The sequence below is a fragment of the Anabas testudineus genome, chromosome 3, assembly GCF_900324465.2.
Source record: "Anabas testudineus chromosome 3, fAnaTes1.2, whole genome shotgun sequence".
In the NCBI taxonomy this organism is placed as follows: domain Eukaryota; kingdom Metazoa; phylum Chordata; class Actinopteri; order Anabantiformes; family Anabantidae; genus Anabas; species Anabas testudineus.
The window spans coordinates 20,657,464-20,682,269 of NC_046612.1; the positions used below are offsets into that span (position 1 = coordinate 20,657,464).

Below are 24,806 nucleotides of genomic sequence, written 5' to 3' on the forward strand. Positions count from 1 at the left end.
AAAAGTTTCATGCTTGTTGCTGAAATATATATATATATATATATATTTTACTAGTGTTGTTGTCACAGCTTTGAATCAAAGTAGATTGTTGTTTACTTCCTTTATTTACCACAAAAGCTAAATATAAGCCTGTTTAATCAAGCTACCATTTTCCTTGCAACACACAGTTTATTTCAAATTGCATGCATTATGCATTGTGCACAAGGGGGAATGCTTCTACATCAGAACTTGCATTTTGCTGTTTATATGGCTGCTGTATCATTTACCTTATGCACTTAGAGGATGAGATAAGATGACCTTGCTGTGCCTGGTAAAGCATACATCCTAGCAGGGGAAGCTTGACTGCTTTCCACAGGGAAAATGATACTGTACACTGAGATTGTGTTCCACTAAGATGTATCATTTTACTTTCCCAATCAAATTAGAGACATGTAATGAACTATAAATATGTAGAAATGGACTACAAATGATCCAAATTTGAAATAATGTTGAATAGGGGTGCCATGGTTGATGTTGTCATTTGAGTAGCTGCACACTATCTCTCTAGATATATGAAACTGGATCCTCAGTGCTGCCTCTATTGATTCTGAGCCCTATTATGTGCAATAATTGCATGCTGCTGCCTTTAACAAGTCTTGGTTATTGCATCTGTGAACTGTATTACTGCATTTATTAAGGGACTGACAATATTGCCTTAAAAGCTTTTTCTTGCTCATTGTCCTGATATTGAAAACATAATATGCAGTAAAGGGATAGATAGATGCATAGAATAAAATAAAATGAAGTTGTTCTAGTCTTTCCCCCCAGTGTTAATTGGAGCAAATCTCTCCAACTAACTAGTTAATAGTTACTTGTAATAATCTGTTTCTTTAATTTGTTGTTGTCCCTGGATCTGATGGTAAGAGAACAGTTCCCTGTGGTGCTCCTGTGCTGCTGATCACCTGCTCAGACTCACATCCTCAGCCATACAAACTGTGGTCTGTCCGTCAGGTAGTCAGTAATTCAGAAATCTGTGGAGGAGTCAGACTGCATCTTTAGGAGCTTCTCTCCTGGATTGAATTAAAGACACTGGAGAAGTCAAAAAAGCATGATCCTCACAGTGCTGCGTGCTCCATTCAGGTGCAAGAGAGCTCTTTGGAGCAGGTATATGATGGCATCATCTACTCCAACCTGGGGACGATAGGCGAACTGTACTGCATCCAAAGATGTTGCCACCTGAGGCCTCAAATGGGTCAGCACTAGCCTCTCCAGAACTTTCATCATGTGAGGTAATGGCAACTGGTCTGTAATCATTTAGGGATGCTGGAGATGAACATTTTGGCATGGGCATGGGACATGATGTTTTCAGCAGACACTTCTGTCTCAGGCTGGGGTAAAAGAGGTGCTGTAGGATCCCACAGAGCTGATCAGCAAAGGCCTTCAGGAATCTGGGGCTGACTCCAACATGTCCTAAAACCTTGTTTTGGTTCACCCTCAACCTTTAGCTGCCTCTTTACCTGGCTGCTGGAAACAGGGGGGAGTGGTAATGTTGGAGTAGGGGGGTAATGGTGGGATCCAATTTTCTATGGTGTCCGCAGTGATGGGTGTGGCTTGGTGGCAGTCTCTTGTATTCATTGCTGGAGGGGGGTGCGTTTTTTTTTTTTCATACCAGACCACACATGCTTCATGTTGTTGTGTTGGAGTGGATTCTCTAGCTTCCTCCTGTAGGCATCCTTACTCTCCCTCAGCCTCACTTCAGCTCCCTGAAACCATCTTCACCTGGTGCTTGTCACCTGTCAAGAAGGCTTTCTTCTTTCTGTTCAGCAGCTGCTTCAGGTTGCGGTTAATCCAGGGCTTATTGTTGGAGAAGCACATTACTGTCGTGGTTGGGATATTATCCACACAAAAGTTGATATCTGTCTTTTTCCCAGTACGTCAGTTAACGTACTGGGAAAAAGTTGCACGAGTTGTGGAAAGAGACACGTGGTTAAAGTCTATCGGTAACAGAGTGAAGTTACCTCGGCAGCTGCTGACAGCAGAATGTATGTCGTGATAGCAATAACACATGTAAACTCCCTCGGCAGATAATATGGATGCAGACTGAAAGCTAACAGTTCAATGTCCGGGCTACAGTGACGTTCTGTCACAATAACATGTCCAGTATTACACTACCTGTTACTCACAAGCATCGCAATCCCCCCTCCTCTCTTCTTACTGCTCTGCTTTCAGTCTCTGTCAGCCTGCACCGTCTGGAAGAAGCTGGTGGTGCAGTTGGAGTCCAGGATATGTTCCTGCAGCAATGTCTCAGTAAAGCACGTAATACTGCACTCTCTGCTGGGTCATAGTCAGCGCTCCAAGCTCATCCACGTTATTTGCCAGGGACCTCACATTTCCCCCAACGACAGTAGAGAGAAAAGGTTTAAACCTTCTCATCCACTCTTTCCGTTTGAGTCCAGCCCTGCATCGCCGGCATATTCTTCTCAGCCCCACTGGGCTCTGGGGCCTCGCTCCTAACAGTGTAGGCCTGGAGAGCGCGATCAGCTGCTAAGTAATACAACTGCTCCTGAACTCTGAAATACTTTAAGGTAATCCACTGCCTATCTGATTAGTAAGAATAAAGAAGACAGAAAAGAGTAGAAAGACCAACAAAAACTAACAAAAAAGAACAGATATAACCAGAGCTGCTGCAACAGGCTGCCACCTGGGGCGCCACCAACTTGCTACTGCGATCCAGCATCAGATAGGAAAACTCACTGATACACACCTTCCTCTATGGTTTCTACTGTTGTAACCATCGTGACAAGATTTTATTTACTGTATACAGACGTATGAATCCTGTGTAAACCAACACATACTGTTTACATCAGACAGTTCTTTTTATCCATGCTAGCAGCAGGCCTGGGTTTGTCTAGCCACAGACTGAACTATCTTAAAAACTATTGGCCATGAATACTTGTACAGGCACTCATGGTCCCCAGAAGATGAATCCCAATAACCTTTGTGACCCCCTGACCTTTACACTGGAGCCACATGTGGCATTTTTTATTTTGAGAGATATGTCTTGAGAATTAAATAATGGATTAATAGCAAATTTTGTTCAGATATTTATGGTGAACGGACACTTAATGTTTTTATGACTGTCCCTTTTCCATTCCAAAATGAAATTGGCATTTGTTTTTTTTAGGGGAATATCTGCGCTGTGGTTTTCCTTGAAGTTTTTGCATTGTCAGTGTGAGCATGTTCGTGAGTTCTCTACGTTTGTCATGTAACTGACTATGTATGATTCTTCCACAAATCAGGTAAGCCAACAGGCAGAATATAATATTTATTGAAATCAGTGTTTGCACAGTATAGTTGGTCCAGGTATACCACTGAAGTATGCACTGGAGACTTGAGACTGGAGATTTCCCATGCCCATGCTCAGGATGGGTACATCAGGCCTCTCTGTTACAAACCATGCTCTGTCCTCATACCACTGAAGCATGTGACTGCCAACAGACAGTCGTGCACACTGGACTCTTTCTTTTCTCTCTCTCTCTCTCTCTGTTGTCCTCTCCCTTGCCCAGCCCTTAACATGTACATGCCTGCACATCCCAAGCCAGTATCTAGCTTGGCACTTGGCTCTGCTGAGCCTTTCAGAACAATTTAAATGGATAATCAGGCTGATGATGCGAAGAAAGTGGATTGTGCATCTCTTAATCTCCAATCAGAGCCCCCTAAGCTGCTCCTGGTGCAGAATTAGACTGGCTTTATGTGAAATGACACCAGCCAGTGTGCAACACTGTAACACTCTGTGGGTTCCAGTAAAATCTGGCACCTCTTCCCTGGGGAGAGAGCTGTTTCTCTGCGGACAGCTAACATCTTCCATGCCCCCTGCCCCCAAATGAGACACAAACGGCATGTCTCCATTGTCAGTGCCCCTGGTGTACATGTTAATTTGTATCATGACTAACAAAGAGAGATGATGCACACACACACGGTGTTTGATACCGATCTTACTCCATCTTTCCCTTTTCCCCTGTAATATTTTTTCCTCTCTGTTTTCAACCTCCATGCTGTTTAACAGACACTAAACACTAGCATTCCTCTGCTCCAAGTACACGTTTGTGTTTCACTTAAAGGTCACAGTTGTGCTTGTGCTGCTCTCCTAAAAAAAAAAGGAAGTCACCTTAGCCAACCTTCTGCTTTGAAGGTTTTCTCAAATCTCTAGGTTGGCTCTGTATTTCAGGACACAGTGCACCAGCCTATAGGGTCCAGTTGCTTGTATACCAAAGCTCTGCCCTGAATTACCTTGCACAATGAAACACCACTGGAAACCAACTTACATCGGCAAACTGTATCCATAGCGATATGTTTCTCGTCAAAAGCATCCCTGCAAAGGCTTTTGTGGATAAATGTGGCAAAAGCATTACAGCCAGTGCTGTGTATTTGACAGTATTGGAGTAGGGTAGATCTAGACAGAGGTGTCAGGGAGATTTTAATGGTGTGCCAGTGTTTTCAGATTGCTGCATGATGTGATACAGATGAGGCTGGGACCATAGCTCTCAAGGCTGGTGTGGAGATTGACCCTGCTCCGCAGGGGAAGTGGGGAAGAAGACGAGAAGATGATGGACGAGCTCTCATTCTTTACATATCCTACTGATGCTTTCTGTCCACGAGTCATGACAGTTTTGTATTATTGACTTTATAAACAGTGTGTTTTGATTCACGTGCTGCCGAACAGGCGAATGGTGAACTTTAGAGGGATTTTTTGTGGAGTGAAGTGTAATGCGACAGCTGTGTACTCAAAGTAAATGGTTCCTACAGAAGGTGCTTGTGATTTATTCTGCACTCTGCAAACCAGAGGCCGGCGCTATGATGAATATGACCTTAGCTCCTTCTGAAAAGAGAACTGATTCTTTAGCTGTGAAACAAGCATTGAGAAGTGAAATGGTGGTAGGGAGCAGGAAAAGAGAGAGAAAAGGGGGGGGAATGAGAACTCTATTAACTGCCTCTGCCACTGGAATTCATCAGTGCTTGTAAAGACAGCTGCCCTGAGTAGGCAACAAATTAGTTTCAAGTGTCTGTGTGCTAAAGCAGGCAAGGGGAACATTAATACTCCCTAATCAAGGGCTGTGTTGGCATATTCCCTCCATTGTCTCCCTTCTGTTATTCCATCCACTACCGGAGACAGAGATACAGAGGTGAGAAGGACCAGGAAGGCAAGGCTGGTTAACTTTGTTGTTGACTGCAGAGGCATGCTCACCTCTGTTATGGCAGGAACGTTGACAAGTTTTAAGCGTGAGTAAACAGAGAATGATAAAAACCAGCCGGCCTTTCAGAGCAGCTAGATTTATCTCTTTAGAACTCACGATCCCTCGGAAAATGAAATGCAGATGTACCAAAAGGTTAATAATTCCTATTTACACCAGATTGTCTGAGAAATATCAAATACTTGATGAGATTTCTGGAAGCAGCTCTTAAACACTGATGTAAAAGTGACACGAAGTAAAGAAAGTAGCGTTTGAGATAATCCCGAGGCTCTCCCAATGCAGCATTCTGGGAGTTTTAGCGTGACTTCAGGACTATACCACTAAGCTTTCAAACCGTATGTCAAGCCTTGCTACATGTAGCAGTTTAAATCATGTCACTTTTACTAAGAGACCCGTGCTTTGAGGAGGTTTTCAATAACTTAACTGCAGCAGCCAATCCCAGCACCTCAAACAGCACAGTGTTTGGCCCTGTGTTCAGCTGCGTTTGTGTGGACCTGGCGAGTGATCATTGTAAGGATATGAATATATTGGTTTTCCAGAGAGTGGCTTAATGCACTGCACAGATGAAAACAAGACCCAAGTAGGTGAACAGTCCCATCTCCAAGAAGGCACATAAGCAAATTAAGTGTGACCAAAAGCTTTAATTTGAAAGGCAGAAGGATTAGGCTGTTTGATGAGCAGATTTAAGGGTGCAGGCAAGGGGAACAAAGAGAAACACTTCTGGCCAAGCGTAATAATCTTTGAAAATGTTCTTTAAACCCATCTCTCTGTGACGTGTATTTTCATTGCACTTCAACCCAACATCTTCCATCCCTAAGATTAAGGGCTTTTATCATGTATCCTCTCTCTCCCGTGATTGCAGCTTGATATTTTTGCTTTTGACGTCTTCTTCCTCACTGGACTTTTTCCTTCTTTTCCCTCTAAGTGGACTTTAATAGGTTTGGGAAATGTTACATCTTACTGCACTTACAGACAAGTGTATTACCGCCCAACTGAAACACTCCTTCTTTTAAACAAAGTAGTCTGTTTTAATCCCTAAAGGTTTCCTTCCGGTATGTTAGATAAGGCCTGCTTCAACAAATGCATTGTGTTTATGGATTTCATGACTTTCCTCTTCATTCTTTCTTTCCAGACTTTTCATACGCCTAGCTTGGGAGACGAGGAGTTTGAGATTCCTCCCATTACACCTCCGCCTGAGACAGAGTCTGGTCTCAGTCTGTCCGAAGTGGACTCACCTTTCCCAGCAATGCCAGAACCCCCTATTCCACAAAGGGGCCCATTAATCCCTCAGTTCCCCCCTCAGAGCCTGGATCTGCCCTCTATTACTATCTCACGCAACATGATGGACCAGGACGGGGTGCCTGTGAATAACGGCCAACCTGTGGTGAGCTCTTTTACGTTTAATTACCACTTGTATATCAAAAAGTGTCTTTATCTTCCGCAACTAGAAAACAGAGAAATGTTATCCTCATTTGTCGTACGTATCCTAGCTGTAGCTGCACCTCCAGATGTGCTACCCAAAGTAAGACATGCGATTTATAAGTATATACTACTGGAAAGCACTGATATCAAAAGCATACAGTGCTTAAATGAGCCCTTTTACTCAACCATAATGTCACCTTCACAGTTTTTGTACACCTCCTGTTGTCAGCACATCTGGCACAGCATCTGGCCTTGTTTACAACACAGGAGGTATATGATCACATTCAGTAAATGTCATGATATTATGTTTCTTACTGTGAGGATTTAAAAAAAAAAAAAAAAAAGGCTCACAGAGCATGGATGCTCCCTCGCTGTAAGGTGAGCAGATGTGAATAGATCACAGGTGTTAGAGTACAAAGTGTATTCAGAAGGATAGTAAAAATGGGACCCAAAAGTGCCACAGTTTCACAAGCTCATATTTAATTCACGTTGCCTCCGCAAGCCCCTTTTTTTTTTTTTTTCCTGCCGTAAATGCTGATGCATGCTTCTGTCCAATGTCACACAAAGTCTTCAAAACACACACAAGCCGTTAGAATTGAGTGTAGAACGAGCTGTGTCCTAGTGAGGTCTCGACAAACAATATTTTTAACTTAATCCTCCTTTCCTCTGATACAGATGGTAAAACATGGAACAGTAGACAAAGTAATCACTCTATTTATGTTGATATGGTTATGTGCTATAGATTGTGAGATTGTTGTCTCGGGGTGGAAAGGCATTTTCAAATGCCACAATCATAGAAGCATTGAGGAGGAAAAATGGAAATGTCACTGGCTGACTAGTTGTCTTACAGACCTATTACAGCAATGGAAGATTCATTTAGGAGTAAAAGAAATGAAAGGACAGAGGCATGAGCGGAGAGACAATGATATCGATGCTGAATTTGCTTTGTGAAGCACAAAGCACAGAAGAGGTGCCATGATCATTATAACTGTGTGAATAAATGAAATGTGTTTTAGACCCCCTGCGTCTCCTCTTTCTCTCTAACACATTTGTTGAATCGCACTGATATTACAGATATTTATTTACATTCCATATGGGAAGGGGCTATAAAATTTTACAGCTCTTTTTTTTTTTTCTGCTTCCATGCTTCTAGCATGTGAAATAATTGCAGCCTTTAAAATATCTCTGCCTCATACAGTAAGTGAGCCCCAGAAGGCTTTTGCCTAAAGAATTTTCATTTCATGGTCAGTTAAGCTTTCTACATCTGGAAGAAACGGAACCTTGACACAATTACATTCCTGACTGTTCTCACGACTTGCTGGAGGATTAGATTTGATTCTCAAACATTATTCCTCTTTAACACCATTTGCATGGCTCATGTCTCTGATTGTGTGGAGACTCTATTAAAAACTGAGGGGAGAATGTGGGTTTCTGCTCCTTGCCTCGTGGCATTGTCATCTGCACACTACTCACTCGTTATCAGTCATCACACATTGTACCGCAAGAAGGCTTGTGGTGGCCCTTCATTTTTCCTGTAAATGGGTTTGATCCCCAAAAGTCTTGTGACAATGCCTATAGAAATTCTATTCATCTATGGTGTTATCTTTGCCATGAAAAGAAACGCAACTTTTAAATGAGATAAGTAACAGAGCTGCATTCTATATACAGAGACAATGATTTACGGAGGCCCTAAGAGGGGTGTTTTGTCATTTTGTCAGCACACTGATAAAGGAATGACAACCTTATATACATGATTACATTCTGTGTTATTTGTTATGGCTGCAGGGGCAAACAAATAAACCGTGCACTATTGCAATTACATTTTTCATCAAGCCACCATGCTCATATTTCCCAAACACTTGTCTTGGCTTTCTTTCTCGGTGCTATCTTACTGGTGGAGAATATTTAGTGTGTGTGTGTGTGTGTGTGTGTGTGTGTGTGTGTGTGTGTGTGTGTGTGTGTGTGAACGCCTGTCTCTTATCACGACTTAATGAGAAACCCAACCAGTGAATATACCTGGGCTATTTTGAAAAGCTTCTTCCATGTCATTGCGTTGCCAAGTGTTCTGCTAATTCCTCTCCCCATAATGTTCAGCGTATGTCTTGCAAATTGGCCACAGATGCTGGGCTTCTACAAAGAGAAATACATTTTTTCAGCTGCAGTGTGCCTGGCAAGCCCAGAATCTGAAGTCATTATTTATTTAATCTGCTCTCCTAACAAGCTTCTGACTCTCATTTTTGTCTCCCAGCATGTGTCCTCCTGATTTGTGATTGAGATTCAATAGTGCCAAATAGTACTGGAGTTAGAGCTGCCAGTATTGCTTTATTCACAATTTCTTCTCGATTTTCTCCCTGCTGCACAGCAAGGGTCTCAGGGTTCTATTTCAAAAAGCACCTGGTGCCTTCACCACATTTTAGGGTTTTCTTGACACATGTAAGCATGTACAGAGTGCTCTGTGTCCTCCATGATTGGATTTGAAAACCTACAGTAGTCTACTAGTTGTATTAGATGTAAAAATCAATATTTAGGGGATATGAGCCCTGCTGTCTTATTACATTTTCCACTATGTGGTGATGCATTATGTATTTTTCATTACCAACTAGCTGCTTCACATGTCATTAGCTTTACAGCAGCAAAGATATGCTAATATCTAATCCAAAATAGTGTGTTTGGGACACATGCATCATGCCAGATGAAAGTGGGGCTGAAAAAGCCATATGTAGTTTGTTGTTCAGATGATTTGATATGCCTCAATACTGTGGAGATTGCCTGTGAGTATAATGCCCTCAGTTTTGACTGGTCAGAAACCACTATATCCTGAATCAAATGGAAAATGTGAGCACTGTTGCAGAAAGCATGTTTTTCTACACTTCCCTCTTATCTCCATTCCAAGCACTGACATGAGTTGTACATCAATTTAAGAGAGTGGATTTTTCTTTTTTTGCTCTGTTTCTTTTTTCTTTTCTCCCTCAACAGACTGTTATTGTGACATATTGGGTCAGTCAGAAATGAAAGATATTCATGCAGGCATGCAATACTTGTAATGAAGTCTCAGCTTGACCTTCTACATGATTGAGTCTGTAATTTACTTTTCTCGGGCTCTCAAAATGAAATGATGTCATGTTGGACAAATTTTAAGTACCCATAATGCATCAGGAGAAATGGTGGAAAGGGGTATGGGTCAGCGGCTGAAGGGGAGGGAGCCTACGAGCATTGCAGAACAAGGGGGAGAGCGGGAGAGCTTTGTTTTAAAGTGGGGGTTAGAGGTTGGGGCGATAGACTGGGCTTGTACACCACTGAGAGAAAGAGAGAGTGTGTTTGCCTGAGACAGGGCAGGGGAAAGAAAAACAATTTATCTTCATGCTATTATAGCCTTTACTGGCATTCAAAATTCCATTTTTCTCATTTGGCTTAAGCACAGACTTCAGCAGGTTGCAGAAAACGGAGGGAAAAAATAAAATGATGTACCCATATAGAAGCATAGTAAAGGAATATGTGCAAAGCACTGATAAACTATCTTTAATAGGACTGACCTTTCATGCTGGCGAAAGTTACTGGGGGATTCATCCTTGTAATTACCATATAGATGATTTTACCCCTCTCCTGCCATGGAACATTTCCAAGAGCTCTGGCATTGATTGAATGGAAATTGAACTTGTTAACATTCTTTTCAGTCTGTTATAGCTTAGTACATGGTGCCACTGTTCATAAATTCACCCCAAATTCTGATTTCCAATATCTTTAAGAACAGACTGAAGGCGGCTTTCACCGACATCAGTGTTGAGATTTTTATCACTCGCTGAATGCATAATATTCAGAGTCCAGTTGCTGTGTTTATTGGCGTGCGTTTATTGTGGAAAGGGTTTGACACATTGTCAATAGTCTCTTTTTTTTCTCATCTGCTAGTTTTCAGAATGCTTTATGTGGCTGTGTGTGGAGTGTTTTCTGTGTTAAAAGTGGAAGCAGCCAAGAGTAATTTTACTTTTCTTTGCTTCATATTGTTGGTAGCATTATGTTGTTGCCAGCTATTTCATCTTTCACATTAAAAGCAACACAATGGGGAATATTACAAACTGAATTTACATTTAAAAAAAAACCTTTACTGATTAGAGAGAAGATTTCTGCTTGTTAGCAGCCACACAGACAGACAACACACCTAGACACACACTCACAAACCTGACTAAGGAGGGCACATCTGGCCACTGTGTACTCAAGATAAGGACTTATTTGCAGATTTACGATGACTATCAAAATATCTAGTTAGATGTCTGCTGTGAGTGCTGACAATACTGCAATCAAAATGCAAATGAGAAGACAGGGGGACATAAACAAACATCCTACTGCCACATTCATGCAACATCACAATCAAGGCAACTGTTACTTAAGATGATTTCTTCCAGTAGTATGTTATTAGCTGTTATGTTTTCATTCAAATCAGATGTGCTAATGCTGGTGTTCCATTGACATAACCGTCAGCTCTCTTTTGTAACATGAAGTGAGCAGCAGAATCGCTGCCACTCCAGTTATTGCAATAATATGTGGTGACATAAGACATTTAGCGTGATGGTGTATGTGATATGATTAAGTGTTTAATGGTGGTCATCAGTGCATATTTTTCAAAATTCACATCTTCCAAAGACCATTTAGAAGAAATCACCATATTCCAAACAAATGGCAGAATGGGTCCATTGCTCTAAGTCCAAACTACATCATTGGGACTGAGCAAAAGTTTTATTATACAGATGGCCACGACTAATGAGCTCAGTGTGCACATCTTTGATGTTCGCAGCGAGCAGAGAGCAAACTGCGAGCCATCGTGTTCTCAGTAATGAAGATGACAATAGCACTTGGAACATGGCGGGCTGCAGATATGTATGTAAATCACAGTAATTTGGTCATAGTCTTGTTTACTGCAGCTTTCATTTGCAAGAAAACTGAAAGCGTCCATATCTGAAGAACCACAACAATATGTCTTCAATTTCTTTTCCCACCTTCACCTCACCTTTCACAGAATTTCTCTGGCACATGTAAATATAAATCTGCTCTCACTTCATAGATTGCATTTATGATAAGCAGTAGACATGGCATATGAGAAAGAAATGGATTGTAGATCCAATATGTTTCTGTCTGAAATGGTGTTACAATATTGTTTTTGAAGACGGGCATTCATAAGGTTCTTTCAATAAAGCCAGGTGCGTGGGTTTATGATGTGTTGATGTTGGGAGAGATTGAGTTTGTGCTACTGAATACCAGATGGATGTACCTAGGGAGAACAAATCACCTTTTCTGTTGTGTTCGTGTCCCCTCCTCTGTTCCATGTCAGCTCTGCTGGCTGTTTGATCAGTCTTCCCTCTGGGGAGCTGGCAGGTCTCGTAATTTCATCCTTACCACAATCAATGCAAACATGTTGCCCACACCTTTTCTAACAGTCTTTCAGGAACTGAATGTTTTGCCAGGAAAAAAAAAAGTGAAAGAGATTTTCAAAAGGTTATTACATTATACCTTGGATGGTAAAAGGAAGGGGACATGTCCAGAGCTCTTGGGCTTAATGCCTTCAGCTGGTTGATTTATGGAGTGTATTATATAGAATTCTTTTCCACTTTTTGACAATCAAATGTGATCTATCAAAGGTGCCTGTTTTACAAAGTTATAACCTTAAAGTTACATTACACTAAAGCATATAGGACTGTGGCCACCTTGACATGTAAGTGCATACATACAGTACATGCTGCAACTGGAACAGTATTGTGGCATTTGAAGTTATGTACCACAGTGCAGGGAAAGTCCACCGTTTCCCTCCAGGGACAAGGCAGTCAACAGCCGTGTCACACATTTCCATACAATAGAGCTTTGAAATGAATCAACTGAACTGAGTAGCCATCTATTACTCACTTAAAAAGTTGGCTTCTCTGGTGTCAAGATAATATAGAGTAGAGAAAATAATTGAGTTTGGGAAATGAAGTGTAATTTTGTGCAGTGGTGTGAGAAAGCAGAGGGAGATAGAGCAGTAAAATATTACTTTAAATGTTACACTAACTCATCAAACTGTCTTCACCTTTGTTTTGCAGAATGTGGGACCAGGCCACCTTCGCCAATACCCGCCTAACCCGGCCATGGTGATGAAGTCCATCATTAACATGAACAGCCCCAATGGCATGATGTCACGGAATCAACTCACCACCATCAACCAATCCCAACTCAATGCACAGCTGAGCCTGAACATGGCAGGACCAAACATTACCCATACTTCCCCATCTCCACCTGCCAGCAAGTCTGCGACACCATCCCCATCCAGCTCCATTAACGAAGACGACCAGGACGACAGCAACAGGGTGAGGAAGAAGTTTTAATTGTACAGTTATTGTAGGGAATGAATCTGCTCATGTAAAGGTCATTTTCGTAAATGTCAACAATTACCATAATCGCAGGTCGTTGGAGAGAAGCGGCCAGCCCCCATAGACCCCACAAAGAAGCCCAAGACGCCTAAGAAGAAGAAGAAGAAGGATCCCAATGAGCCACAGAAGCCAGTGTCAGCTTATGCCCTGTTCTTCAGAGACACCCAGGCTGCCATCAAGGGTCAGAATCCCAATGCTACCTTCGGAGAAGTGTCCAAGATCGTAGCCTCCATGTGGGATGGTCTGGGGGAGGAGCAGAAGCAGGTAAGACAAAATTATTATTAAAGTTATTCAAATCAATATATAATGTACCATAATTAACAGATATACAGAAATTATGGGTGTGTGTGTGTGTGTGTGTGTACATGTATATGTATTTATTTGTTTGTACAATATGCTGTATTCTATTTATGTTACCTACCTAAGAGGTATCAATGTTTCATACTATAGAGAGGCTTTAATTGTCCATTCACACATACCTTTGTGTCATCGCAGGTTTACAAAAGCAAAACAGAAGCTGCCAAGAAAGAATATTTAAAAGCCCTTGCTGCGTACCGTGCTAGCCTGGTTTCCAAGGTGAGAAACTGTTTCTTCTTTTCACCTGGAAAATGTGCGAATTTGACAGAAAAGTGAATTATGTCTCCCAGAATTGTTGGTAGTACAATATCCACTGCAAACTTTTGGAATGACAGAAACAAGTGAAGCTATTTTAGGTCTAAAACATGTAAAGTATGGCTGTAATGAAATTTGCCAAATGAGCTTTTACATAATTTTTGGCCATTTCTCTCCATCCAGGCTGCAGCTGAATCAGCTGAGGCCCAGACCATCCGCTCTGTGCAGCAAACACTGGCCTCCACCAGCCTGTCTCCAGGCTTAGTGCTGCCTTCACCCCTCAATCAGCACCCCTCCATGGCATCAGCTTCCCAGGCTCTCCAACAAGCCTTACCACGGGCCATTGCCCCGAAACCTCTGCAGATGAGACTAGGGGGCAGTCAGATTGTGACCTCGGTCACTGTTTCCCACCAAAACATGTCACCTGGGATGCCACCACAGCTGCTTGGGCAGATGGGGGCTGGTGGAGCCATGGTGGCGGGAGCTCAGTCCACTGCGGTGTCTCAGATGAGTCCACCCATGCAACCGGTGCAGCAACACGCAATGCAGCAGCTCCAGCAGCAGCAACAGCAGCAGCAGATGCAGCAGCACCTCCAGCATCATCAGATGCAGCAGCAGCAGATGCATCACCAGCAGATCCAGCAGCAAATGCAGCATCAGCATTTCCAACACCACCTCCAACAACAGCTGCAGCAGCACCACATGCAGCAGCAGCAGCAGCAGCAACAGCAGCAGCAGCAGCAGCAACAACATCATCAGCAGCAACAGCAGATGCAGCTGCAACACATGCAGATGCAGCATCAGCTGCATCAGCAGCAGATGCAACATCTCCAGCAGCAGCAGCAGCAGCAGCAGCAACAACAACAGCAGCAGCAGCAACAGCAGCATCAATCCCAGTGTTCTCCACCCCAGCACTCTCCCAGTACGCCCCACTCAGTTGGAGGCTCTGCATCGCTTGGCAGCCCCCAGCCGGCCCCACAGCAGCAGCCACACCCCTCCCAAATCCAGGCCCATGCCCAGGTCCTGTCCCAGGTCAGCATTTTCTGAGCCAAATGGAAATCCTATCTCAAAGAACAAGAATAGAATAAAAGCATCATTCCACGTTGCTTTTCTATGTTGCACTTAAGAAGTGTGTAAGATTTAGAATGTTATACAGAGAACTTGTCCATTGTTATAGACGGATATGCACATGCGTGTACAGGAGGTAAACATGTTAGTTGGGGTTTTGTCTATAAAATAGGCTGAGCTATGACAGAAAGCTGTTTGGGCGAGCGCTCAGTGATTATTTGTTTGTTTGTGAGGTCTTTCAGTTGTCAATTTAAACTGACTGGGCACACAACACGTGGAAAGACGCGTGTCTTTCCCTGTTTTATTTAACAATGAAGCTTTATTTATGAGGCCAGAGTTGTCAGTTCAGCGCAGCGAAAGGACATTTTGAATGCGTTCCAACAAAAGGATTTTTATCTCTTTAGCTCTTGCTTGGACTGGATGACTCACAGGAACCTTGCTGGAAACCAGTAACCCACACATCAGTCTTTGTTCCCACACTGGCCAGTATATAACAAGACTTTCTTTACTCCAACCTTTCTCTTTCACCAACCATTCTCACAGATGTAACTGTTCAACAACGGCATGGAGGAAATCATCGATCAGATCTTCACACGTTGGAGGCCCAGTGATATTTGAACACATTTAAAACATGACACAAATGCAGACAATGTCTTGAGGAATAAGGGGAACTGAAAATAAAAGGTCTTGCGCTGCAGATCTCTGACTGACGGAACAGACCGAGACAGAAACTGCCATAAATCATGTATTTCATCGCATCATCAAACTGTAGCTGTAATCTGCTGTACATGTTTTGTAGAGTGGGGGGAGACGAGACCTCCTTTATCCAGTAATTTACCCTCCAGATGATTTGCCCAAAAGCGTGTAACTGGCAAACCCCCCCCCCCCCAAAAAAAATCCTTCTTTAATCTATTTGTTTTTACTTCAGATGTTTAACAATTAAATTATGTTTTTATTTTGTGTAACAAAAGGGATATTTTATGGTAAATACAAATTTGCAGATGAAGGCAGATGGTTTTGGGGAGCGATGTATTTTTACTCAGCTCCTTGACGCCGTCGTTGTTTTAAAAAATGACAAAAAAAAAAAACTAGCAGAGCCAGTTTTGTTGCACTGCCAAAGCCAACTGAAAAGGCATTGGAGGTATTTTTGCCAGCTGTACAGAAGTCCCTGAAAAAAGAAAGCGTTGTACATTTTTCATATCACCTGTTGTAAAGTTTTAATATGTGAGGCTTTAATTAAAACATTGTTAAACGACCTGTGGATTGCTATATCACATAGTGCATTTCTGCTCTTTTATACTTTTTTATGAGTTACAATAGCAGCAATGAATTTTGTTTGTATTTTACTTTCAAGCCAACTGCTTTGGAAAACTGCCCATAGAATAAATGCATATCGGTATGGAGGTCTTGAAAAAGTTGTTTTCAGCTCTCAATGGGAAAAGTAATTTAACATTTGAGTTTTTCGCTCTGCACCGAAGACGAATCCAGAGACATTCCATCACTAATATGATAGTAGCCATAATTTTGTATGAAGTATTATATATTTCTTTCTGTCTCTGTTCAAAATTAAACTATCAACCACAAATATTTATTTGAAGGAATTGGTTTATTTCAAACGTTATATTAGCCATTATTTTTTATGAGGTGTTTCCTTGTTAGTTTTTCAAAAAATAATACACTGATAAATATTCATAGCACTCAGTTGTTTACAGTATACAAGATAAATTTGTATGTTTTCTATGGAATAATTCTATAAGAAGAAGAAAAAAACTTTGCAGGGATATATGAGCATTCATGTTGGCATTATTATACTGCGTGCTGTTTCTCAGTGATTTGAATGGAAGTCCATTGTAACCGTGTGTAAAAACAGTGTTGATGCTGGACGAGGTCAGCATGTAACTGGTACTTGTCTCAATAACAGTCCCCTTCTCACACACCAGTGCATTGGATTCTGCTTCTTTCTTACTCCCTTCAAAATCGCTTCATTTCCAAGACATCCCCAGGGGTTTGCTGAACTCCCTTGAATAATATGGTGAGCGGGGGAGGGAAGGCAGGCAAACAATAATTATCATATCTTCACAATAGGCTGTGAATCCACTGGCCCAGAGAAGGGTCTTTTCTTTTTTTTTTCTTTTTTTTTTCCAAAGGCAGCTGAGACTTTTTTGAACATGGGTTAATGTTAGTTACAAATTAGGAGAGAGAAAATGCTCCTGTGCTTCTGTGATAGCAGCCTGATAGAATTTTCAAACATTGGTTGGTTTTCAATTAGTTACTTTTAGGAAAGCATTTGTAATTTGGGGCGAGGCCTGTCGGCTGCTGCGGCTGTGGTGATTGGCTCCTCGGCTCCGTGTGGAAACGATGCCCATTTCTCCGGCGTGATTAATTGCAGCATCTGTCCTGTCAGAAGCCCGAGTGAAGAGGTCTGCAGGAAAACTGCAAATAAGCACTGGCAACAGTCTTAAAGTGCTTATGATGAAATGAAAATTAAAAACCGCAAGTGCTGTGCATGACCTGAATCTCAACACAGGGGGAGAAGAGGAGAATGTGAGAGCGGGTGTCCATGGATACCAAACACATGCTTTAAAAACACACAGTAATGAGGCTCTGGGAAATCGCTGTTATTATTCTGAACAGATTCACAGCAGAGCCCATTAATAATGCATGGAGCTCCTTGTTATTCCATAACCTCTCAGTACTGCGGTCACTGTGTGTACAAATATCTCACAGCCAGGGTTGGAGTTATAGGACTGTGCAATAAAAAGGTTACAGACATTTTCAAAACACTGATATACACACACAGATAATTTACAAGGATAACACACTGCTCCTTCTATAATGCGTTCTGCTTTCATTTGAATAGGTGAATAAATAAATGTCACCTGCTTTATGCAGAAGACTTTGTCTGCTGTCTCTGCAAGAGAAATGTTTTTGAGCCAGACATGATATGATCATAGAAGCATGAATGAATCAATAGCAGCCATGCGCGTCCTTTTTCTGTCCTCATCATTAACTAACGTTGATGAAATGTATAAAGAGCACTATGACATTAATATGTCATTTGAGTAATGCAATTATAAGGTGACCTAATTGTCCTCCTCCTCCCCGCCGAGGTCAGTTGCTCGGCACAGTGCCGAGGATGACTAAGGAGTCAGATGTGGAAGCTAAGGGCTTCTGTATTTTAATGATTTATTTGGCTCTTTTGTTGTTTTCCCGTTCAGCGCACAGACACAATGTGAACATAACAAAAGCCCTGCTGACACTGACCATCTGACCATCAGACCCACGCTGCAGCCAGTCTCACAGTCTGGACTCAGGTCACAGATGCAGCAGCACCAGCCACTCCGCTCTGCCACTAAACTGTGTCTCTGAAAGGAAAATAAAAAAATATAAGCATTTTGGCTGATAGGAGCTGACCCTACAGGTCCGAAGCCATACTAGGCCTCCAGGCAAATAGCTGACTACATTTAAAGAATTCTTGACCTTGCGATGATGAGCTTCATGGAGAAAACTATTGACCTCTGAGATGAATGGTGAACTTTGTTTGGGGGGCTGTTGGCTGACTGGACTGTTGACATCTCTGACCAATGGCAACATTTGTTTAGAGAACTTTTGACCTGGCAGACGAGAGGAGAGCCACAGACGATGCCTCTGAGCAAAATAAATGCTACATTCAGGGGGGCTAGTATAAATATTATGATACTACTATACAAACGCTTTCTGTTAATCTCATCTGAGTCCATGGACTGGGCATTAACTTTATTCATCTTCAATTTGATGGGTTGATTTTATTTATGAATGTAAATAATCACATTTACATTTTTATATTAGCAAATAATTTTCTAAATCTTCAATTCTAGATTAAATGCACGGACAATTGCATATTGAGCCTTCTTGTTCCCTCTTCCTCATCTTTCATGCATCAGCACGTAACATGCAAACTTACACATGCACACATTTTCCACTGGTGGATTTCCGTGCAGTGATGTTGCCTTGGTGACGCACTGATGCAGCCATTAGGCTTATCCCCATCTTTTGCTGGATTCTGCTGTGGTAAGTCTGATCTTTCGGGCTTTTGACCTATGTCAGTCTGTGCACGACTGCACGATTCTGACTCCTGAACCTTTCTAATGCAGAGAAAACCAGGGCTCTTCGATCATGTACTGCTGTAGTGCAGAGAACATATGTTTAACTGTGCCAGAAGAAGTGATGCAGCTGTTAGTGGCTGCCAATTACCCTCTTTCATCTAAGTACAGACTCATAATCAACAAACAACTGGTATTGTTCTTTAGATATTAGGAATACACACGATTTGTCCTACTACCTAGAGCACTACCTTTTATTTACATATTTAAGTATGTACTGTGTAAATGAGCACAGGTTAGACTCAGGGCAGATAAGAAACCCACCATTATACTGCTGTCAACATCATAAAGGTCATGGAATAAACATCTAAATCCCAAAGAATAACTGTTTATTGGAAGCAGTTGTCACCATAACAATAACACCAGTGAATGTATGAGGAGCTGGTTTGTTTCAGATGGTTTCTGGTTAGCTCAGTATGATATTGTGCATTGTCAGTATTTAGCAGAGCAAATGCATCTAGAACCTTTATTTGCTGTTGAGTTATACAGTGGCTTTGAGTAAAAAAGGAAAAGCACAGCAAGCTGTCAGCGATTTGAGAAAGCTTTCTTTATTGTGACAGATCATCATGCCCCAGAGGTTGACAGATGTCCCTGCATTGCATGGAAACGATAGCAGTTTCTTTTTGTTTGGACTATTTGTTTGGTTTAAGAATGTAAAATCCAGCTCGCTCTCCCCCCGCTGCCACTTTCCGATTTATTTCATCTGTATTTTATAGGCTTTGTGTTCAGCAGAGGATCCCAACTCTGAAATTGCCTTTTATTGCAACTTACTTAGCCTGTTAATATAGGCTATTACAGAGCCAACATGTTTCTATGGCAACAAAACCGATAAAGTGTACCAGGAGACTAGAGTGATAGATTACACATGCATGCTGTGTCACATCCAATTAACTCAAACTGACTGTACACCACATTATGCCACGACTTGCAAGAAAATCAATAAATATGGACGGTACCCAACAAGGTTCCCCCTCAGTTTCTTTCTTTTATCCCTTACGACGGCAGAGAAGCCAAGACAGATCATGCCACTAGGATGTCCCTGCTGCTACAAGAGGCAGGTGCTGTGTAGACACCATTCAAAACTTGGCCTATTCAGTCCAACTCCTCTAACGCTCCATTCATGCATAGCAAAACACCATCTGCTCCTGTTTTGCCCGGAGCAATCACAGCTGACCAAAAAAAAAAAAAAAAAAAAAAGAAGAAATCCATGATAACAGCTGTTGCCAAACAAAAGCCAAACAAAAGGGGGTAGGAAAAGGTTATAGACAAGTTCAACACCAAAAATTACTCATTGGAGAGGGCGAAGGAAAACATTTACTCTCTGTAATAGTCAGGGAAATGGGATGCCGTCCAGCAGCGAGATGGGGAAAGGGTTAAATGTGAGGCGTTCAGTGTGTGGGCCTGGCAGACTTGAACAGCTCAGGTGATAATAGATTCAAGCTGAGGGTGATTCTTTTACACAGTCGATTCTCGGGGTTCAAGAGCGGAGGCAAATGAGCCATAGAGTCTCTGACTGCTGTCTAAAGCACATGCAGGTACGGATACACACAGGCTGTCCAGGAACTGCACTGATACTGTTCTTTATACTGTACACGCTGGTGGGCATTAAGCGCTTACAGTTTTTAGGGCTGTGAGTTTTGTTCTGTACACAAGTATTAACAGCTAAGTCCAATTAGGGTAGTTAAAGTAAAAGTACCATTAATGTAGAAAAATGCCCTAAGATTAAAAACCATTGTTATTTAAATTATGCATTTGTGAACTAAATTCACATGCTATAGAATAGAATGGTTATTCATATACAGTACTTAATTAAAGTACTTTCATCCACAGTTTCCCTTTAATATATGTAGAGAGAGAGCAAATATCCACTTTTGAAAAGCTGGAACCAGTTGATTTATTTATTTACTTACTCAAACTAATGGCTGCCCCTCCATTTTCTGTGTAATTGATTATTTGACTAATGATGTCAGTTATACCATCTTATGCCCCACTCTGTTGACAGCAGCGGACAGTAAGTCCACAACAACATGTTATTAAAAGAACAAAAAAACAAAAACTAAATAGCTAATACTTGGTTTTCCATCCATAACTGCAAGTCATAACAATATGTTGTTTATCTTACTAATAGCAGCCTCTCAGTGCATATAATTAAATGGCAGATTATACAGAAAATGTTAGATAATCACTATAATAATTAAATTATTGACAACAAGCCTGTAATTAAAACAAACATGAATTAAAATAGGAGACAAAAATATGTGTGTCCTTGCTTCAGTATGATGGATACTCTCCATTGCGTTTTATGCTGCATTGTGGTGTGATTGGCACCGGTTCCTCGACCTTGTGAGGCCCAGCTTGATCTAATGTATGGCCGCTGACCTGGGGGAGGGGCGGCGAGCAAAGGTGAACGACTGAACAGCTTGCATGCCTCTAGACTTCAGCTGCCAATGCAGACGGCGAGCTGTAAAACCACCGTTTGAGCCACATAGAAGTGTCACGGCAGCCATATACAAAGCTGACAGGAACTCAAATGCACAATGCAGCAGTTAAACAGCGGTCCGGGAGGGAGCGAAGTTAAAGTGAAGGGAGAAGAAGAAGAGAAGAGAGGGATCAGTAAGTGATGATGATCTTACTCACTGTCCCCATGGGGATAATCAAGTTTTATCTTATCGTTCCTTATGCTGACTCTGAACAGACACTGGATCTAATTGCATTTTCACATAATTCATAACATTAAAATAATTCCTTAACCTCACAGCACCAGATGGTGCATTTTTACAGCCACTAAAGAAGCAGCAGAATAATGTAGTAGAAGCATCGGATAATCACAACAAAGCAGCCGCAAACAAATTCTCCGCGTTTCTGTGATTAATACAGTCATTGCCTGAAATTCCAGATGCCAGTAAAACTCCAGGAGGAAGAAGTAAGAAAAAAAAAATATGGAGATGATTTGCAAATGTATTTTTAACCCATTTGACTATGAAACATGCAAATGTCTGGGATGGACCCTGATGCTGTGAGAGATGTCATAGGTGGAGTTGTATTTATAAACAGAAACTCCTGTGGCAGTTGATCGGTCAATTTGCCTAACAAATAACGCTCCAACACATTTTCAGTTGGCTGCACACGATGGCCTCTTTGTTTGTAACATCAATTCAAACAACCAAAACAAAAAAAATGAAATAAAGGCAAAGATGAGCGATGCCTGGAGAAAGAGCGGGCAGCTGCTCTTTAAGGTCACGCCCTGGGCTGAGAACTCTGCGGAGCCGCTTAACATGGCCGTGTGGATGCCTGGACAGTGTACAGTAGACTTGTAATGAAGAAGGGAGAGACAGGACATTAGACAGGCTCCAGCCTCACGCCATCAGAGGTGATTTGTCTGCCAAACTGATTCCAGTCCCTGTAGTTTTATCAGTTTAATGCCCAGGCAGCGTTCATTATTTCTTTGCCGGGAGGGTCAGCCTCTCTTCAGCAGAACAAGTGTGGGTTGTGTTTCTGTCAAAGAGGGAGGGGGGTTAGTGCTTGACCCGCAAAGCCATTCAGCTCTCAGAATGATCCATTGTTTGGGTCCTCTCTTTGTTCAGTTGCCTACAGAGAGAGAAGGGGCCAGCTAAAGGGGAGGGAAGGAGCAGAGCTGGGGTCTTGCTGGGTGCCAGGGGTCTGCACTTACCCTCAACACACGAGGCCTAATGTTTATTATCTGTACTAGTGTTTTGGCACAGACACACACACACACACACACACACACACGCGTGTGCGCACCCAAGATGCATCATTTCAGACTCACACTGCAGGTCAGATTACAGGTCACTTTTTCTTCATGCAGCTGAAATATTTAAACCACTGACATCCAAGAAAACAAGATAAGAAAAGACAAGATCAGCTGTGTGTTGTTGTTTTTTCTCATTGTCAGGCTACTTAGAGGGCATAGAGAGGTTTTAAGAAGCACACTTGTCTCAATCTAGAAGGTAACAAGTTGTTAAGATTGTTAGTAATACTGTACTTTCCAAGTAAACGGCTACGGCATTCACATGAAAGTTCAGCCCAAGAGAAGCAGAGTCTGACTGCAAAATAGTCTTGATGGGTTTGCTACACGTTTATAAAATAAAGCTGCATTTCCCTCTGCGTTGCTAAAATACCTCTCTGTTTCCAGCTGAAGAAAACCTCCCGATTACATGTGAGAAACATTTATCATTCTTTTTTAGATCTCTAGATTCATTTGCATCCACAGTTTATCGCTGATTAAAGAAAGAGATTAAATAGCCCACGCCAGTTTCCCCATTTCCAGCCATATATCAGCTGGTGTCTGACTCACATGTGGGTTTGTAGCCAATTATCAGAAGAGATCAGACAGACTAGTGAGGTCTCATCAGATCTCATCCTGGCAGACACTCTGTGTCTCATTATCTCAAGGAGGTTAACAAAAGTAGTAGATCTACAGTAAGTCACATCACTGTGCAGGTTTTTAGATGCTGACCAAAACAAATGTAGAACTGCTGATGTATGACATGAGATGTGAGATGTGTGGAAAAGACATTTCTACATTACAATTGCTGTGATTCCATTAATTGCGCCATGGGATGGTGGGATGGGTTGGCTTAGCGGCTTATGTGACTGACATAGACCATTTAGCTCCAAACATAACTGGTGTATGCTCTGTATGGTCCCTGAAGGCCACACGTGCATCGACTGAATGGTGGCACACAGGTACAGTGAGGAAGAGCTGGTGCTCATGTTCGCCCTGTATGTGACATTCACACGTTTTAGTCACAACAATCCATTCAGTTCACCTGTTCGACGACATCATTGTCCATGTGAAGTCCTTGGAATTGTGCATCATTGTTCAATATGGTGTTTTATTGAAGAGTGCAAAGTGTCAATTGGCTGTTGTGTGAGGTGTGTCGCTAACACAGCAGTGAGTTAATGTCTGTCACGTAACTGTTTATCATGTATTCCTCTTTTGAGGAGCAATTTATACTGAGGAGGGTTAAAAATGGTGGCGCACCACAGTGAATGAGCCATTAAAACTGACACCATGTAAACATTGCTTGCCTAAAGGTTAGCACTGCCAAGATGCTTTTCTACTCGTCAACAGTGAATTCTACCCTGCAAACACACCGATGGCGACAATTCCATTAAAAAATGAACCGATTTTATCACAAAACCTTCTCATTTTAGGTGCGGTGTGGTTTGACCAGCTCGTTAGAGTGATATTGTAGGTAGTTAGGTCCTTCTTCTTTTTTAAGGCTCTGCTGTTGACACTGTGGACAGTTGGGTAACCCTGATGGGGTGAGTTAGAGGTTTTGTGGACACGCAGGCTGGCTTAAGCTGAGGGTGTAGTCAATTTGTCTAGCTGCTCTTTGAGGTGATTTGGGGACTGGCTGATGGTTGGTCTATTTATCATACGAGTCCTAATGTGCTAATTCTGTGTTCATAATCTGAGGCAGCACCATCGATCAACATTGCTTTGACAGCCCCACCAGCCCCCCACCCCTGCCTTACCTCTTAGAGGCCGTTCACATGCAAAAGGGGGTCATTGCTTCACTACGTCCCAAATTCAGAATTTCACTCCATAACAATACAAATGAGCTTGCTCTGCCATTGTTGATTAATGGAAACTCTCGTCCCTTTATTCTTTTTTCCTGGTTATTAATGGAACATCTGTGTTTTGCAAGATGTACCACTCTTCACTTCTTTTTTGTTTTCTTTACACACTTAAACAAGTGGAGAGCAATGCAGACTTTGATTTTGTTGCTTTGGTTTTGGTGTCCTTGGATCGCAGTGACACCAAATTACTTAATTTATGTTGACTATTATTTTGTCACAGTTAAATAGTAACTATAACTTATATAGGAGAATACTCTTTTATATTTAACTCCTGGTTTCAAGATACAGAAGAAACCCTAAATTAAGACATTTTATTGCCCTCACTGCTT

General features: G+C 41.9%; 1 protein-coding gene across 2 annotated transcripts in view; it reads left to right on the forward strand.

Moving 5' to 3' along the window:
* tox3 (TOX high mobility group box family member 3) overlaps positions 1-16,307 on the forward strand; it is a 39,989-nt gene extending 23,682 nt beyond the window's left edge. Inside the window, exons 1-6 of one of the 2 annotated variants that reach the window (XM_026379145.1) lie at positions 1,053-1,268; positions 6,364-6,615; positions 12,722-12,985; positions 13,082-13,312; positions 13,544-13,624; positions 13,844-16,307. In XM_026379145.1, coding sequence (XP_026234930.1) covers positions 1,206-1,268; positions 6,364-6,615; positions 12,722-12,985; positions 13,082-13,312; positions 13,544-13,624; positions 13,844-14,707 — 1,755 coding nt within the window. In that variant the 5' untranslated portion in view covers positions 1,053-1,205 and the 3' untranslated portion in view covers positions 14,708-16,307. Of the gene's footprint in view, positions 1-1,052; positions 1,269-6,363; positions 6,616-12,721; positions 12,986-13,081; positions 13,313-13,543; positions 13,625-13,843 lie in introns of those variants that run through there. The other variant, XM_026379144.1, reaches the window with a different exon arrangement.
* The last annotated feature ends 8,499 nt before the right edge of the window (positions 16,308-24,806 follow it).